Below are 17649 nucleotides of genomic sequence, written 5' to 3'. Positions count from 1 at the left end.
CACAAAATTTCCACTATATAGAAAAAAAGAAATCAACTCATCCAAAGTAAACTGTACTACAATATCAGTAATAGATGTTTGCATGCAGCATAAAATGGCCAACTAAACACAAAATGCTTACATCTCTGCTATAGACAGCGACATGATGCTGAAATAGAGGACTAAATTAGTCTTTAGGAAAAGGATTTCTTTTGGCTTGTGGTTACTGCCTTCTACAGATATACACATGGCTGAATCAGGCCAGTGCAAAATAAATAGCATGACATTCACAGAGAGCTCAGCTGTGGGACAGTGTAAGATACTTTTTTTTATCTCTCAGGAATAAATAATGAAAACTGAAGAGCAATAAAACAAAATCTGGAACCTCTTTGCTGTAGCAGGTCTTTCTTTTCACTAAATGACTATGTACAACAAAAGTGAAATCCAAAGCCAAACTTGCATTAAACAATTCCAGTATCATCATAGGGGACAGTCTCAAAATATTTAACATCAGAACTTACCACAACAATTTGATTATTCTTTACTATGCTTTGAGTAAGCTTCAATGAGAATGTAGATCCGAATAGTGAATGGCAATTACTATCAAGTGCCAGACCGGTAGACAGAGGCAATGGTTAATAAAAATACCCTAAAGAAGTCAAAATTCACTCAGTGTTGAAAGACAAAGGGCATCTGGAAGCTTCAGCCAAGCAAAGCTTTGCACACTGCCTTTGGAAACTGAACAAAAGGCATTAGCAATGAGCAGACAGAACATGCCTCTGCACTTGGTCTAGCTAAAAGATTGAGTCTTCTAATTGTTCCACTGAGGGCAATGTGTGGTTTGAAAAAAAATACAATTTTCTGGATACAGGAGTTACACTTTTGGTGCCTGGGACTCTGGAAGCTACTACCTCAGGGCAGTCATGTTTCTCCCAGGAAGAAAACTCAGAGACTAATATATTCCTTACAATATTTTCCACATGAAAAGATTTTCAAAAGAGCACCTACACCATTTCAACTACCCAGCATACCTACAAATGACATGTAATGTAATTGCTAATGATAAACAGTTTTCTCAGCTAAACAAAAATATTTTCATGAGCATCACCTGCCAGCCTAGAGGACTCAGAAAGTGAAGTTTTAATTTCCCTCAGTTAAGTAAAGAAAAAAAAAAGTCAACAAACAAGTGACATCTGATCACAGAATCTACTGTTCTTATTTGATTAATAATTACTTGTTTTAAATGAATAAACCTAACAAACTTCTATTAAAGTATATGTTAGCAAAAAATTGAATTAGTAACTACATGATCACAGATAAGGTGGAAGCATTCTCACATAATCCTGTTGCAAATCCCCATCACTAGTAACCACTGCTAATCCAGACCCTGTCCCCTTTTACCTTTGGATTCTGCTACTCATAATGCTTTTTAAATAAAGAAAAAGGAAAAGAGAGACTAAATATAAACAGCATTGTTGCAATCATTGAAATAACACATTCTCTTAATTAACAATACACATAATGCAAGTACATGGAATTAAGTAATGACCTATTTCATAGGCTGAGGCTACCTCACTATTAAAATGCAATTATATAAGGGGGGTGTTTACAATACAGTTGACAAAAGTAATGGAGAAGAATGAAGGGGTGTTTATTATTTGTATTTCCTAAACTCCCAAAGTTATCCTTTGCCTATCACATTTTTTCATTTAATTCATTCACCTGAACTTCACTGGAGTGCTTTAGATGAAATTTTGACAGATATGTACTGCTTTAAGGCAAATTTAAAGATGCTGATTGCTTTTGCTGTCAGTATAATATAAGCCATTTAAAAATTTAAATTTTCTCTCCTAAATCTTTCTCTGCTAGTTTTATAGGGCAACAGAAATAGATACAATGTATTTTTATTATTCTCTGCACTAACTTGGTAAGCAAGGAAACATAAACAAAAACAGATTCACCATAGTATTTTATATAACCAAGAAAATCTGACCTAACAATGTCAAAATCTTTATTACACAAACCTGAAAATAACAAGCCAATATTATTTTTCTATTTGCAGCAGGCAGTAGCTTTACAATCCTGAGGCTGATTCAGATGAGCATATGACTTAGACTAATATTTACAATTTTCTATAATTCCACAGAAACGGAAATGCATTTATTCACACAGAGCATTGTAACAAATACTGGGTTTTGAGCCTTGCCTTACAGAAGCCTAAAATAAATCTATTTTCCATTGCAGTTCAAATTACACTTCTAACAAATGGGTTATCTTCAAATATCTCTAATGATAGGCAAAAATATTGAATCTTTAAAATTAAACAGTCACAATTTGCATATCTAAAGGAAAAGGGTTTACCCTCAGAATTTTCCAGGTATTTCCCTGCAGAAGGCAAAAATGCTTTAACAGAGTGCTCTCCTTGTCACTTGATGCTCATTAGCAGGAGGCACCTCATTGAACATGCATGGAGCTAACAAAGGTCTTTCTGATTCAGAATGTACATACAAAAGATTTTTGACTTCACAATATTTAGGAGTTGTATTGACTTATGCTCAAAATAAGCCACTGGGGAAAAAATAAGATAGCCAAAGAAAGAAAAGGTCTAATTTTCCTCTTTAAAGTATTTAAATGCCCCTTACTGCCATTTTACCATATATCCACAAAAAAGAGATTCCAGGAATAGTGTGTTACAAAAGTACGATTAAGTAAAGGGAATTTTTGCAAAGCCACCAACTCTTATCCTCTTCTACTGCCCACAGTCTACACATATTCCAGTAATGTTGTTTCTCCTTCTGTTTTTCAGTCAAGACAACACTAATTGAGTATCTTCTAATTTGTTTTGGGGTATTGATACTATTTAGACAGGAACCTAATTATCAAAGCTAGAAATTTTTACTCTGCCACACTAACAAAACAGTGTCAGTAACATTCACAGAAAACCTGTTTTCTGAATAGAGAGAACAGCAATATATAGATGCCTGAATAATGCTTCAGGCAAAGACTTTGAAAATATATAAATATATTTTATATATATATATATATATATATATAGACTATATATACACACATATATATATAAATAAATATATATATATTTATAAATATATATATATATAATGCATATATTTTCTTAGCAGGCTGTAAAAACTCAAAACCCATGAATGCATTTACTGTACTGAAATACTAGAAAAAAATTGTTGATAATATATAATACCATTAATATGAAAGATTCCTTTATTAATATAAGTTAGAGTTAGAGAGCTATTCAGAGCTTGGCCTTAACAGGAAGGTGGTGAAGACTTCTAGTGTCACATTTTAAGAAATGTGTTATTTCTCAAATGCAGTATCTTTTAAAATCAGATTGATGGGTATACTTGTATCAGAGAAATAAAGCTGATCATTAAACTAAGAAAATACTCTCTGTTTAGTATCTTACAAAATATTGCTTTAATTACTGGTCTGAATTTATTTATTAATAAATAAACAATAATAATAATTATAATAACACCTTTTTATTCCTCCAGTTAGCTTAAAAGGACCTTCAAGTAAAAAAAATCTCATCACAGAAACACATAATAAATTCAATTAATGGAATACTGGACAATTGTCCAAAACTACTAAAGAACCATCCTAGGCCAAGATACTTCCAAGAACTTAAAAACAAACAAACAAAAAAACCCAAAAACCAAACCAAAATGAAAACCCAAACAAAACCCCCTAACAAAACCAAACAATAACAACAAGAAGAAAACCAAAGGAACCACAGTATTAAAATTAGCTAGAGCTTGAAGTGGAACTGAATATTTCATCCTTGACCACACAAACCCTAATCTATATGAATATATATGAACCATAGGGAGTATTCTTTAAAGACTAAGAGATATTGGCTAATATCATAACATATCATAATAACACCATATCTAGCTTCTCTATGTTTTCCCTTTGCTTTCTAATGCATGCTCACCACTTTACAGTGGCTAAGCTTGAAAAGTGAAGTTGACAGCAGAGTTGAAGGACAGAGACTGTGCTTCAAAATTCTAATTCAGAATTCATACTTATTCAAAATTAAGAAAACTATCCACTAGAAAATGCAATAATAACACTAAAATATAAAAATACACACCTGTGCATTTTGGATTAAACAGATTATGAAAATACCTATGTATTTTATGCTTTATATACAATAATACAGCTGATAACCAAAATAATTTAACACACTAAAGCTTAGTATACACATGAAGAAAAATGTAATTCTAAATTGCAGAAGTTGTTTAACAAGCAAATGTGTAACTGTTTTGAACAAGAAAATCAGGACCTCACAGTATAACCTGTAAGTTAAACAGATCTGAAGTTCAGCACTCAACTCTGGGTGGGCCACAAATAGTGTATGGCTGTGTAGACCTGTGAACAATTATAAGAATGTGGGTTTGGCTGTACTATTGGTATTAAGTCCAGCAGTAATGTTTCAAGACAATTGGTTCACAAAATCATACTGTTTTTCAATGCTGCAATTATCACCTAGATATTTAATTTTTATGTAACAGCAAAGATAAATTAGATAATTTGCTTATATTATAATATTTTGCTTATAATATATAATTTCCACATTTTCAGATCTGTTAAGCATCTAATATTATTTGGTCTAACTCCGCTGAACTTAGATTTCTTGATGGAATTTGGTCAAGGAGCAAATAAACTACGAGGTAAGATTCATTTTAGAGAACATGGATGTCTGCAGTCTGTAGCATTCACAGGAAAGATCGTGGAACTTTGAAAGGAATTGTGTACCCCCAATGTTCAGGTAACATAGGCCATGGTTACTTGCAAGTCCTAATACTGTAAATCCTGAGTTAGAAGGAACCCCTCAGGATCTAGTCCAACTCCTGGCCCTGCACCCCAAGAATCACACCACGTGCTTGTGAGTGCTGTCCAAATGCTTTTTTGAATTCTGCCACGCTTGGTGCTTTTATCACTTCCCTGGGGAGCCTGCTCCAGTGCCCAACCACCCTTTATTTTAAACCATAAAACATCTCATTTTCTCTTGATCCTAATTAAATCAATGGATGTTCTATCAAGTTTTCTATGGAGTCAGTCTAATCCTAAATGAAGAACAATATTTTATTTTTCAAATTTCATCTTAAGACTTCTCATTCCTATACAAACTAGTGATTTTCTCCAAAGCAGCATTTATAACTTTTGATTTGTATGTCAAAATCATGTATCTCCCAACTCCAATCTCTGCCATTGTTCATCTGCTCTATGCTCATCCTTATCAACAAATTCTACCACTTGTTTTGGTTATTCATATATAGTTTGAAATAATTTTACTGTGATATTAAAATACAAATATGGCTGCAAAAAGCTAGTATTTCAGAACTAATCAGTTGGGCTATATCTTGCTTAAGCAAGGCAATCAAAAAAACAAATCAAAGTTTTTCATATCATGAAGTACAATCCAATAGATATTTATATCAATTGTCTAAAATAAGTTCCTAAAAAAAAAGTGAATTCAAGGATTTATATAGTCATCCTTGGAAAACAGAATAAAAATGCAGAAACTAATTTCTATGTTAAAATTATAAAGCACTGAATATTACAATACATGAGTATAACAGTGTGAGCATCTTTTAACTGTACCTTTAGTTCCTAGAAATATTTGGAATCAAATGCTAATTTTTTATGAAATAGGTGATAATTAAACAAATACTTAAAAAACAATTTAAAGTATAGGGAGACTACATAAACCAAAATTACATAAACATAGAAAAAATAATTTTAGTATTTTTGGTGTACAACTTGTTTTTTACAGTCAAGTAGGCAAAATAACATGCAGTTTCTATCCGTGCTTCTCATATTACAATATATCCATTTACAGATAATAAGATTAGATACATCATTGTTCTCATTTGGTAGGTCATTTTTCATTCAATCTTCTTATGGTAAAAAAGGGGGGAATTTCACCTTCATACATAATAAAACCCAAACAATGTTATCTTGTCAGAAGTAACACATCCAAGCATATTATACCCTATTTAGTTAATGTGACCGGAGAATAAAAAAAAATGCATCTTACCTCAGACCAAATATATGGGATTGTTCATAATTGAATAAGGAATGAATTTTAGCTTCTGAGTTCAAAATTATAAGCCTGTCAATGATATCCTGTCAAAGAAAGAGAAAAACCATATAGGCTTTTATAATTTATGCACATCATAGTTTCACAGGGATATCTACTGTTGAATGAAAGGTATTATTAAAACACACACTAAAATTATTTCTGTAACAGGAGGTGTTTTCCTCACAAAAGTCAACAGCAAAACTGTATGCAAAAATGGCAAAAGTTTCCTAACCACATAGAAGGTTAGAAAAAGAAATCTACTAAGAATATAAACATACAAAAGTATCCTTGCATATCGACTATCCTAGTTCTTCAGTATTAAGCCACAAAAAAAAATTAAAATGTTTTTTGTATGTTTGAAGTGTGTACATGCCTATTTTAATGAAGAGAATAGTAACTCTTTTAGAATAATAACCTTTTCTCACACTGGTTAGTACTACATGCTTCGAGACACAGCCATTTAGTCTTGGTTTAACAAGGCTTGGCTCAGATGTTGAGGCATACACCTTTCATCTTGGAGCATCTCATGTAACAGACAATGACTTGTGGCTGCTTCCCACTTCTTCCACAAAGCCAACCCAATTATCTTCCCCTCTGGCTCACTGCATTTGCAAACTGCTTCTGAAAAAAATTATTTTATTAAAAAAAACTAAGGAATGAACAAAAACATTCACTGATGTTATCATGTCAGAGAGAGATTGCTGTGCTATGGTCACAAGAAACAGATTAAAAAATCCTTATGAGCTTTATTTCATCTGAATTAAATACAAAGTTTTATTTTCTCCACATTTTAGAAATACAGTTTCAGAGACAGAAGAGGGAGTTATCATTCACCTAATTAGATCAATGAGTCATTTCAATAAGATATGAAGGGAAAGTTAAGACTTATACTTCAATGAAATCAACAAAACCTCCGGTTTTCAACAGAGAAAAGTAAAAGTCATGAGTAAAACTCACAATAATAAAAAAAAGCCTAGAACTTTTCATAGTAAACTGTCTTTATAAAATGTACTCTTATTTAAAATACATACTTTTCCTATTAGATTTTTTGGGGCAGTGGAGGAGGCAGCTTTTTCCACATAGTATATTTACAATAAAATTCTCAATTAAAAAACTCAATTTGGACCTCAAGGCCGTTCATAAAATTGATAATGCAAGCGATTGATTTGTTTGGGAATTAAGATTTTTCAGATATTTTTACATACAAACGCTTAAATGCTAAGGGATATTTCTCTGGCACCAACTTCCTTCTCTTATTTATAAATCAAAGCCTGGAGCTGCAAAGAGTACAAAGAGCAGGCACAGTGAGAGGACTACTGAGAAAGGAGTGTAAGCTCTAATTTTGGTTTTTAGGAAGGAAGATAATGAACAAGGTCTAACATAAGATTACATCCAAAAAATGTGTGGATAGATCTGCACTGCTCAGCTACAGAGCATAGCTTAAATATTACAGGTCAGATGTCATCTACTTTGCATACCTAAGACAAACCATCTAAGATTCACCAGAATCACTGAAGAAAATCACCTGTTCTAATGTCTTTCAAAGCTACAGGTCTAGAGGGTACCTTCTGAATTAGATTCCCCTGAATATATACACTGCAGAAACCCTCTAAGACTGGAGGCAGGCAGAAAGCCCTCAATTATGTGTTCCATTCTCTAAAATAATTTTACATGTCAAACACAGTAAAGAGAAATCTTGCATGTATTAAGAAAAGCTTTTCTAAGAGCACAAATTAAAATCTGATTAGTCTACAATTAAAAGTTGCAAAAGTTATCAACTGTCAAAATTATCAGTTGTTATCAACTGATAATCTGTTCAGTCAATGATACAGCAAGTCAGATAAAAATATAAAGGAGGTAGAAATGTTTAAATCCTGGGTATTCAAGAAAGGCTATACAAAAATTATTAAATTCTGTGCATTAGCAAATATAGTTTAGCATAAACAAGTGACATTCTGTGGCAATGTGACACAATTCAGAAATAGAGAAAAAATAAGGCACACAAATAAGTTAAGTCTTCCAATCACATCTTCTAGTGACACAGAAGTTGCTTTTACTTTGCTTCTTGTAGTCATATCCAGTCAAAATCTACTACAGTTTGCTTTCTGGAATCACTGCCCAAAAACATGTATCTCTTCTTAACTTCAGAAGTTTTCTGAGTATTTAGACTCAGCCATTATACAATGAATTAACATTAGAGGATCTGACTATTTCCTTTCTGTTAAATACATAGTCTTGGATGCCTATCTTACACAGCTAGGTGTATACTGGATGGCTAGGCTTACAAAACACACTGCTGAACAGCAGTTAAGTGAGACAATCTCATCCGAAACATCTCCTCAGGGAACTTTGAACAATTGTATCAGTATGGCGTTTCTAGAAACCTAGAAAATTTCATAAAAATACTCAAGCACCTCTAAAGCTAAAGTAACACTGGCTTTCAAAAGTTGCAAAAATCATTCTTGAGCTCTACCACAATTTGAGTTCTCTCAAATACTTACCATCTTCAGCACACATCTATCTTACTCCAAATTCCTTAAAAAAAATGATAACTGAACAAAGCTATCCATCAGTAAACACACTAGCATTGAGTAGATTGGAAAAATGAAATTTATCATGCAATTTCCTCTTGAAATCATCAAACCATATTGCAAAAAAGAACTCAAAAATCCCTTCCAAACATAACATATACTATTATGATAAAATCTGTCTAAACAACTTAAAATATCACCAATCCGGAGCCTGTGCTAGACAAACACTTCAACATAAAAGCAATTTAAAGTGCTAACTCATTAGAAAAAGAATCTGATTTTAACTGCCACACAAGGTCATAAATTGTTTGTGCTTTGTAGATGAGAAAAAAGCCGTAATTGACTGCAGTAGAATGATTGAATACAAAATAATACTAAATACAGAAATGGTGAAGCTATTTCTCAGAACTATGTCTTAATCAGTAGCTTTCCAATTACTGATTTTTCCCTTTGTGTGAATTATGTGTCCTATTGAAAAAATTGCCTGAGGTATGGCACTTTTGTATTTTCATTGTTTTGGCTTTTTTCTTTTATTCTTTTTAAATCCACAGATAGTGTGATAGAGCAATGCTGTATAAAGTACAAGTACACATATTCTCCCATATGTAACTGTATGCACATACAAACGTGATTATTTATATTACTTTTTTCTGTGAAAAAACACAATTCTAACACAAGTAAGGAAAGATGATCTTTAAATTAGGCATCAAAATCTATATTACCTTTTAAGATTTCAAAATGAAAATTTAGATGAAGTGATATGTGTATATACTGCCCTCATGCTGTATATAATACAAAATGCAGAAAAATTAAAAATCTTTCAATAGGAAAAAAACTTACTCTTTTATAACAATAACACTTTCTCAGGTAAAAATGTCTCCACAGAATTATTTTTCCTTCAAAATACTTACAATTATATCTGTGGGTACTTCACGGAATGAGTACATGGGTTTATTTGGTATATCTCGTTTACTCAGGAGCTCAAAAACTGCTGGGTAAGTGAGCAAGTTTACCAGAAACAAAAATGACTAGAGAAAGAAAAGAAGGAGGGACAACAGGGGATATTAATCAGTTAAGTGCAACCAAGTAAGTGTTAGCAATTATTTGCCATTTACAGGCTGAACTTAACATAAACAGACCTGTCCAAAACAAGACTGCATACCCTGGCAGGCATCTCTATAATCTAAAAGGGCAATAGTGTCTGAAATATCTATTATATATCAAATTGTACATGCAATTTTGAAAACTACAGTATTTCACTACCACTTAATTCTAAAATCTTGAGACAAAGAATAATCTAAAATGTTACCCTTCCTGATTTTATTACAGTAATCTGGACATAAACTGATGGCCAACACTTAAGACTTGGTTTTGTCATGATTTTTATTGATTATTTCATAGTTAATCCTTGGCATTGTGAACTGTCATGCAACAGAAGAATCCTGTATCAGTCATCATTTAACTAGTGTATTATACCAATTTTTGACACATGTGCCAAGAAGCAGGTATAGCTGTAGTAAAAGTTTACAGAAAGGTATGCATCATCCTGTCTGAACCACAGCACTGTTTCTTTTCATACAAAACCATAGGATTAAATAATTTCTCACCTTCTGACAACTTTGGTCAATAGGGTCAACTGGAGTAGATTTCGGTTCGGTTATTCTCAAATCATCTTTACCACACTCCAAAAGAGCCCATAATTCAGTCACAAGTGCCTTTATGAAGCCTAAAACAAATGTTTGTTCTAATCATGAGTTTTATATTAAAAATATTTTACAGCACTATTCTAAGCAAGATTTGCAGAATTCTCTATACTGAAAGCTGAAATTTCACAACACAGATTTTCTTAGTTACTATCCCTGCTATTCCCAATCCTTCAGGCAAAACTACCTTTCTAGAGCAGTCTGCTTATGTTCAATCTACAGTCTGCAGCAATGGTTTCCAAAGACTATTACACTAGAGTAGGATTACATTTATATATCTTCTATGTAAATGAGCTTCTGACCTTCTTTAAAAAGTTAACTGCAATGGATCAAGGCTTAGCTAGTATTGTCTCTGTGGTTCTAAAAATATAGATTCACTATAACTCATTAATAAATTATACCATACCACAGTGAAAAGGACAAGAAAAACCCCAACGTTAAGAGAAGCATTACCAGCTGAATTTAAATTGTTAAAATGTAAAACATTAAGTATTTAAATAGAAGGGGAAAGAGCCATCTAAATCTGAAATCTTCAAATTGGGTTTGAAAATCAATGCTGCTTTTTTTTGGTATATCATTTGTCTCTGACGCCAAAGGGCATAAAAGGGCCATAAGAAGCAATTTGACTGAAAACCTTACAACAGGACAGATGGGCAACTCGTCAGTGGATCTGCTCCCTGCTTTGTGAAAAATCCCAGAGGCATAAATAGTAACTAACTAAGAAATGGATCAGTTTCCTTGACTGACAGAATTTGCCTGCCTTTTAGTCTTTTGCCAGTCTTTTAGTCACACCAGCCACTTCTAGATTCTCAGAGAGACTATGTGCAACTTTTGTACCTCATGGACTTCCTTAGCAGCCTAAGACATTACCTTCATTTTATTGATGAGATTCTAGTTTTAATAGAATGGCTGGACTGTTGATGATATGACAACAGTTGGGTTATCTGAGATTGATTTCATCTGAATTGACAATTCTTCTTGCACCACAATCTCTTTTATATCTCACTAATGTGTAACTGCACCAATGACAGTCAGGCCCTTGCAGCTCCTCACCCTTTGAGCAGTCAGTAACCAAAGAAATGTTCAAAAAAAATTACAGACATAAACAGTTATTAATTCTGGTCTGTAGACAAATAAGAAGCTCCTGCAAACTTATTTTTAAACAGTACAGATGCTTTCACACACAGGAAATTTCTGGAAATCCAAACTAGTGAGCAAAGTAAAGATTTTGCATAATATCAGAAGAAAAAAATAAAACAAACCCTATAGTGCTGCATCAAGATTAATGAATGACTTGAAAGCTGGAGAGAATTCATTTCCATCAAGAAATAATTAACAAACATTTAGGAGTTTTTGTTAATACTGTGTAATTATTTTACACTGCGGTAGGGGACTTGGGAAAAGCCCCCCCGAATATGCCTTGGGAGGAGGCTGTTGTATAAATTCCCGCCTCCAAGCTGCCCATCGAATCTACCACCCCCCTTATGTTATGTAACTGTCAGTTATGTCCATCTTTATGTCAATCATTTTTGTACTTGCCTTTAGTTCCAGAATGTTCCTAAGTTCTCTGTCTGTAATTGGCTCTTCCCCGGTTATCGCCCCCTTCCCTCATCCCCATTTGCTGTACCCCAATTATTCCATCCCAACTCCTCCTCCGAACCCCATTCCTACTGGACCCTTTGTACCCTGTCCCTCCTATTTGCCACCTGTTATAAGCCCCACCCCGCCCCTTATTCGGGGCTCTCGGAGCCTGCTCCCTTGCCGAGTGGACGGGTCGCGGATCCTCCCTGACACCCAGCCCTCAGCGAATAAAGCAGCGTCTGAGAGACAACCTGCCGTGGTGTACGCATTCTTATTACCACCGTATCGGCGGAGCCTCCGTACCGGAGAGCCGCGCCCCGATACTTTACACAGTTGATCTTTTTCTAACATCTTTCTCACTGTCTGTTTCCAAAATGAAGGACTACAGCATGCAATTATTCATAAAACATCATCCTTCAATTTACCTGAATTCTGCAGAGCCACTGCAGCCATTGGTGTTGTTGCCATTTGTGTAACAATGATTCTATTACCAAAATCTTCATATTCATTTGTCTGTTGATAAGAAGTATAAAAATGCAGTGTTAGTTGTTCAGAAGACATGAAACTCTAAAATGATCTCTTAAATATTGATCTTTCTTACACTTGTTTACAGAATTTAATCCACTTTACCTTTAGACTTGAACAGTTCATAGATATTATCCTCTATAGACATACCAGGGTCAGATTCCTAACCAAACATCTTTATCAAATAAATATCTTATAAAAATTTAAACACAACATACTGTGGTTGAGACATGCAATATGAGCAAATAAAACCATTAGTATTATACAATGTTTTTATACACATTCAGTAGGGTGCTTTTGACATTACTTTTTTTGTCCTAAAAATGCACATTATCTGAGTTTTTTATATTTCAACCTTTGTCTAGCATATTTAGATTTCAACATGACCTAACAAAAATGTCTAATTTTTTTTTTTCTAGCATTTCAAATTTTACAGTAAAAAGTGAACTATGAAGACCCCAATGCTTACCTGGATTTTTTTTGATAAACTGTTAAACATAAAGTTTACGCAGTCATTCATGGCATCTGTACTATGAAGCAGAAATAGCCCTTTGGGTGTTGTAGAAAAACTTAACAAGGCATCTAACAAAGTCTCTTCCCATAATAAGCTGCAAGAGTAACAAAATAGTAATTAAAAACTGTTTGCAAAATAGCATGGGAAAAAAGAAAAAGTACAATTCCTAACTTTGAAAAACAACAGTACTTTACTCATTGGAGTCTATGCTTAATTTATTAGCTTATGTTAGACTGAAAAAAGCACTTGGGAAAAAAGATAATATACTAGACTGCATCTTGTGTCAACATTCAAACTCAGCGTGGCAAAACTAAGGTTAGTTAGGAGCACAGAAGACAGAACCCAAAAGACCTGTCATATCCTTAAACATATGTATAACTTACAATCTGACTCTATGCCATCTTAAGATATTAACGTGGCAGTTACATGTTGGCAAAACAGGCACAGAATTTCTCAAGAATGTAAAACGAGGGACTCACATTTGAGGAGCTAAAGGTTTCTGCAAGAAATTGGTATAGAATTACGCATAAAGGTGCTATATTTATACAACAGCTTCACCTACTAAGAGCAGTAAATGGAAAATCAACATTGTCCTGAATTTTCAGACTGCCAACTTGTGTATTTCTCATCTTAATGAATATAAATTCTAAGAAGTGACATTAAGTTTCAGTAAAAAAGGAAGGATACCTTGTAATTGGTATCAGCCAAAATGTTGCCAATCTTGCTACATTATATTTTGAAGGTGTAAATATGATTCAGCAGAACAGCATTTTAAATTAGCACCACATCAAAGGCATAAGATAGACAGCTATTTTCTCTGTGTTTTCTAATTCACATTTCTCTCAAACCTCAAATTCTTTAGTCAGAGAGAATAAACTGTAAGTCAATTTTACATAGATCAGACACCATTCTCTAAGCCAAGAAAGTTATCAAAGGTCAGGAAGAATTTTATAGCTCAACTGAGACCTATGCTAGGATAGTTTCTCTACCTCTATCCTTTTGGCAAAAAAGACTGTCCTGGGTTTGGCTAGGATAGAGTGTGTTTTCTTCTAAGCAGCTGGCAAAGTGCTGTTTTTTGGATTTAGGATGAGAATAATCTTGGTAAACATACTAATATTTTAGTTGCTGCCAAGTAGCACTTATCAAAGTCAAGAACTTCCCAGTTTCCCATGCTGCGCAAGTGAGCAGTTACACAAGAAACTGTAAGAGAGCACAACCAGGAGAGCTGATCCAAACTGGCCAAGAGGATATTCCATAGCACTGGAAGTCATGCTTAGTACTGCAGGGAGTTGGCCAAAAAGCTGGCCAAAAATCATTGTTAAGAGATGAGCTGGGCATCAGTCAGAGGATGATGATCAACTGAGTTGTGTGTCACTTGTTTCTCTTGTGTGCTGCTTCTCTCTCTCCTTTTCATTACTATTAATGTTATTATTACCATTCATAGCATTACTATTATTAGTATTACTATACTTTACTTTGTTTAAATTATTAGACTGTTCGTATCTCAACCCATATTTTTTTTTTCTCCTGATTTGCCTCTCCATGCTATTGGGATGCAAATGGCTGTGCAGTTTTTAGTTGCCAGCTGGAATCAAACTACAAGAAAGTAATGGGATTACAAGATGTCTCAATTGTCGTTAAAGCAGCAGTGTTTGTTCACACTTATATGCGTGCATAAATGAAGTATCAAGTTACCTGGATTTTGATTCTTGACTTATTGATGAAGAGGAGTCTGCATCAGTTACAGGAGTAGGTACTCTTTCTGAAATCAAACTTGTCTGTAAAACAAAAATAAATAAACACCTCCTTAATGTTTATTTACAGCATTTTAAAACAAGATATCTTCCTCATTCTCTTGTTATATACAAAAGAAAAAACCACAGTTATTTAGTTATAGTCCAGTCTTCGGTACAGAACACACTATTCCTTTATATTGTTTTTATTCCAGAAAAGTTTATTTTTTACTTCTTCCTTGGGTATAAACAATTTTAAAGCTAGTACAATTTAATTTTTTTTAAATTAGAATTCTTAAATGAACCTCTTTATTTTCCAAGTGGAGACTCCCAAATCAAAAAACATTAAAAGAAAAAAAATGAAAAAAGGGAAAATTGGAAAAATTGTAACACAGCCCTTTATTCAATTTCTGTCAAAAGTAATAAAAATAACAGCCTCTGGAATCACTATGCCAAACTTATTGATTAATTCTGCCACTTTTTGTTTTATTTATTTATAAATTATATAAATTTATCTATATTGGTATGGATGTCATTGGAGTTACAGACATAAATATATAAATATTTTTATATTTCATCATTTATATTATATTTGGAAATAACAGGCATGAAAGAATGCATATTCAAAAAATAATTATTTCAGTTGTTTTAAGTTTATGGGATAAAAAGAAAATTACACCATTGAAATAAAAGTGAGAAGTTATTAATTTACTACTTTATAAATGTGATGTAAAAAATCAACAAAAGATTATTCTATTGAACTAGTCAAACATACTGGATCTGTTGTTCCCCTTTTATTATGATATTTATAAATTCTGCCTCAGAATTTTATCAGAATCTGCCAAGAAAAAAAGTAATTTCTTTCTCCATCAGTCTTAAAACTCCAGGAGACATGTAAAAGAAAAGGATGCAAATTACCAGTTCCAACATCGAAAAATTGACACTACTCCTTGGATAGAATCCGCCATAGTCCACTGTTTTTGCTAGACTATATATTTTATAAATTTCAGGTGTTTTAAAATGGAAAAATGCCAGAAAATAATTTTAAAAGTAGTAAGATGATGGAGTTGACTTTCCTGTAATAGCTTGTTGATTCTTGAAGTCAAGAATAGGTTGATTCTGCATCAGTTTAAATTTGACTATATAAGTGAAGAAGTAGCATTTTGTAGGGTAAACTTTGTTTTCAATCAACACATTCAGGCTACTTATCTTGTACATATCAAGACAATTTGTCTAAATTATGTTCTATACCATAATAAGGGATTTTAATGTGGAAAGAGGTCTTTTGTAAAAAGTTTAAATGCTGTTTTTTAGAGGAAAGAACTGGAAAAAAGCTTTCAGTCCATCAAAAGCTTTCAACACTGCCTGTGATAAAGATTAAATAGAGTAACAGGCTAATTGGAAAGAGACCGACAAGTTACACAATAGGAAAGCATCAAAAAAAAGATTGCTGAGTTATGTAAATTACAGCATGGATCAAGTGAACTAAACTCCCTTATTCAATAAAAATCCTCAAGTTTTCAATGCAAGAAATAACATAAGTTTCAAAATCAATATTCTTTGATGAGAAACAGAATTTACTGTGATATGATTTTCAGTAATAATATATTTTATTTTCAAGACAATAGATGGCTTTGTGGCAATATTAATATATGAAACAGTGAGAAATACCCTCAAATTGGTGATTTAAGTACCTTCTATTCATGTACTCCTTTCTGGTATTTTTCTGCCTTAGTTTACATTGTGACTGTATTTTTTAAATACCTCATAATAATAAAAGCATACAGTACAAACATACAAGAAGAAGGAAGAAAAAATTTTCCATTCTTTTTCCCTTGCATTCATTTTCCCACACCTCCAGAAAAAAAACAAATTTATTCTTTTAGTCCATTCTTTGTTCCAGCTTGATCTGATCCTTCTCTAAGATACAAAAAGATAGTCCCATTTTTCAGGGTAAAATGAGTAACACAGCTGGACTTTGGTTTTCCACTACAAGTCCTAACTCCTACAGTTTAAATATGCTTGCAGTTAAGCTGGAAGCCAAAGTTGAAGATTTGCATGCTACCTTTACCTTAATTGTGCTCATGTTATTTTAATGATTCAAATGTTGGAATTCGCTTCCCTGTGAACTTTTTAAAAACTGCATTTGCAAGATCTGCCATCATTTCTCTATCTTAAGTAATTTTTTACAATACACAAGGATTTTCACACTGTATGTGACTTTCAGAACAATGAAAACAGAAATGATGATGACAAGTGACTGAAGCATCATCATTTATGAAGCAAGGCTGAGAGAGATGGGTGTGTTCAGTCTTGAGAAGACACAACTGAGAGGGGACCTCATCAATATCTGTCAGTATCTGAAAAGAGAGTGTCAAAAGGAGGAACTCAGGCTCTTCTCAGTGGTGACAAGCAACAGGACAAGAGGCAATGGGCAGAAACTGATGTACAAAAAGTTCCACCTGAACATGACAAAGTTCTTTACTGTGCAAGTGAACAAGCACTAGACCAGATTCCCCAGAGAGGCTGTGGAGTCTCCCCACTGGAGATACTCAAGAACCCTCTGGACATAATCCTGTGCCATGTGCTATAGGATTATCCTGCTTGAGTAGGGAGGTTGGACCAGTAGACCCACTGTGGTTCCTTCCCATCTTACCCATTCTGTCATAAGAGAAAGCAAAATACAAAGAACTGTTGGATCCAAGCTCTTTCCTTCACATAGAAAAAACACTGTATCAGAAATCAAACTGAAGTTAAAGTACAGAATCTAAACTTCATAACAAATCCATGTACACAGGTAAGACAAAAACTCCTGCCTGGCACTTTTCACTATGGTTTCTTGAGAATATTTCAATGTCACCTCACTATTTGAGGAAGGATTTCAGGATCCATGGGACAGACAGGATCTATGGGGCACAGGGGACCTATAGGGCAGGATCTATGGGGCAAAAGGAATTGAACA

At 33.5% G+C, this 17649-nt stretch overlaps 1 protein-coding gene across 6 annotated transcripts in view; it reads right to left on the bottom strand.

The window, feature by feature from the left end:
* Nucleotides 1-17649, bottom strand: part of TBC1D32 (TBC1 domain family member 32) — a 75388-nt gene that overhangs the window by 38700 nt on the left and 19039 nt on the right. For all 6 annotated transcript variants that reach the window (XM_021547178.3, XM_021547177.3, XM_077782251.1 and 3 more), the window contains 6 exons: nt 14650-14732; nt 12910-13048; nt 12341-12428; nt 10239-10357; nt 9543-9659; nt 6056-6144 (listed from right to left, as the gene is read on the bottom strand). In XM_021547178.3, the coding sequence (XP_021402853.3) occupies nt 6056-6144; nt 9543-9659; nt 10239-10357; nt 12341-12428; nt 12910-13048; nt 14650-14732 (635 nt within the window). The remainder of the gene's footprint in view (nt 1-6055; nt 6145-9542; nt 9660-10238; nt 10358-12340; nt 12429-12909; nt 13049-14649; nt 14733-17649) is intronic.

This window comes from Lonchura striata, chromosome 3, assembly GCF_046129695.1.
Source record: "Lonchura striata isolate bLonStr1 chromosome 3, bLonStr1.mat, whole genome shotgun sequence".
Taxonomy (NCBI): Eukaryota; Metazoa; Chordata; class Aves; order Passeriformes; family Estrildidae; genus Lonchura; species Lonchura striata.
This window is presented reverse-complemented; position numbering and strand designations above follow the sequence as displayed.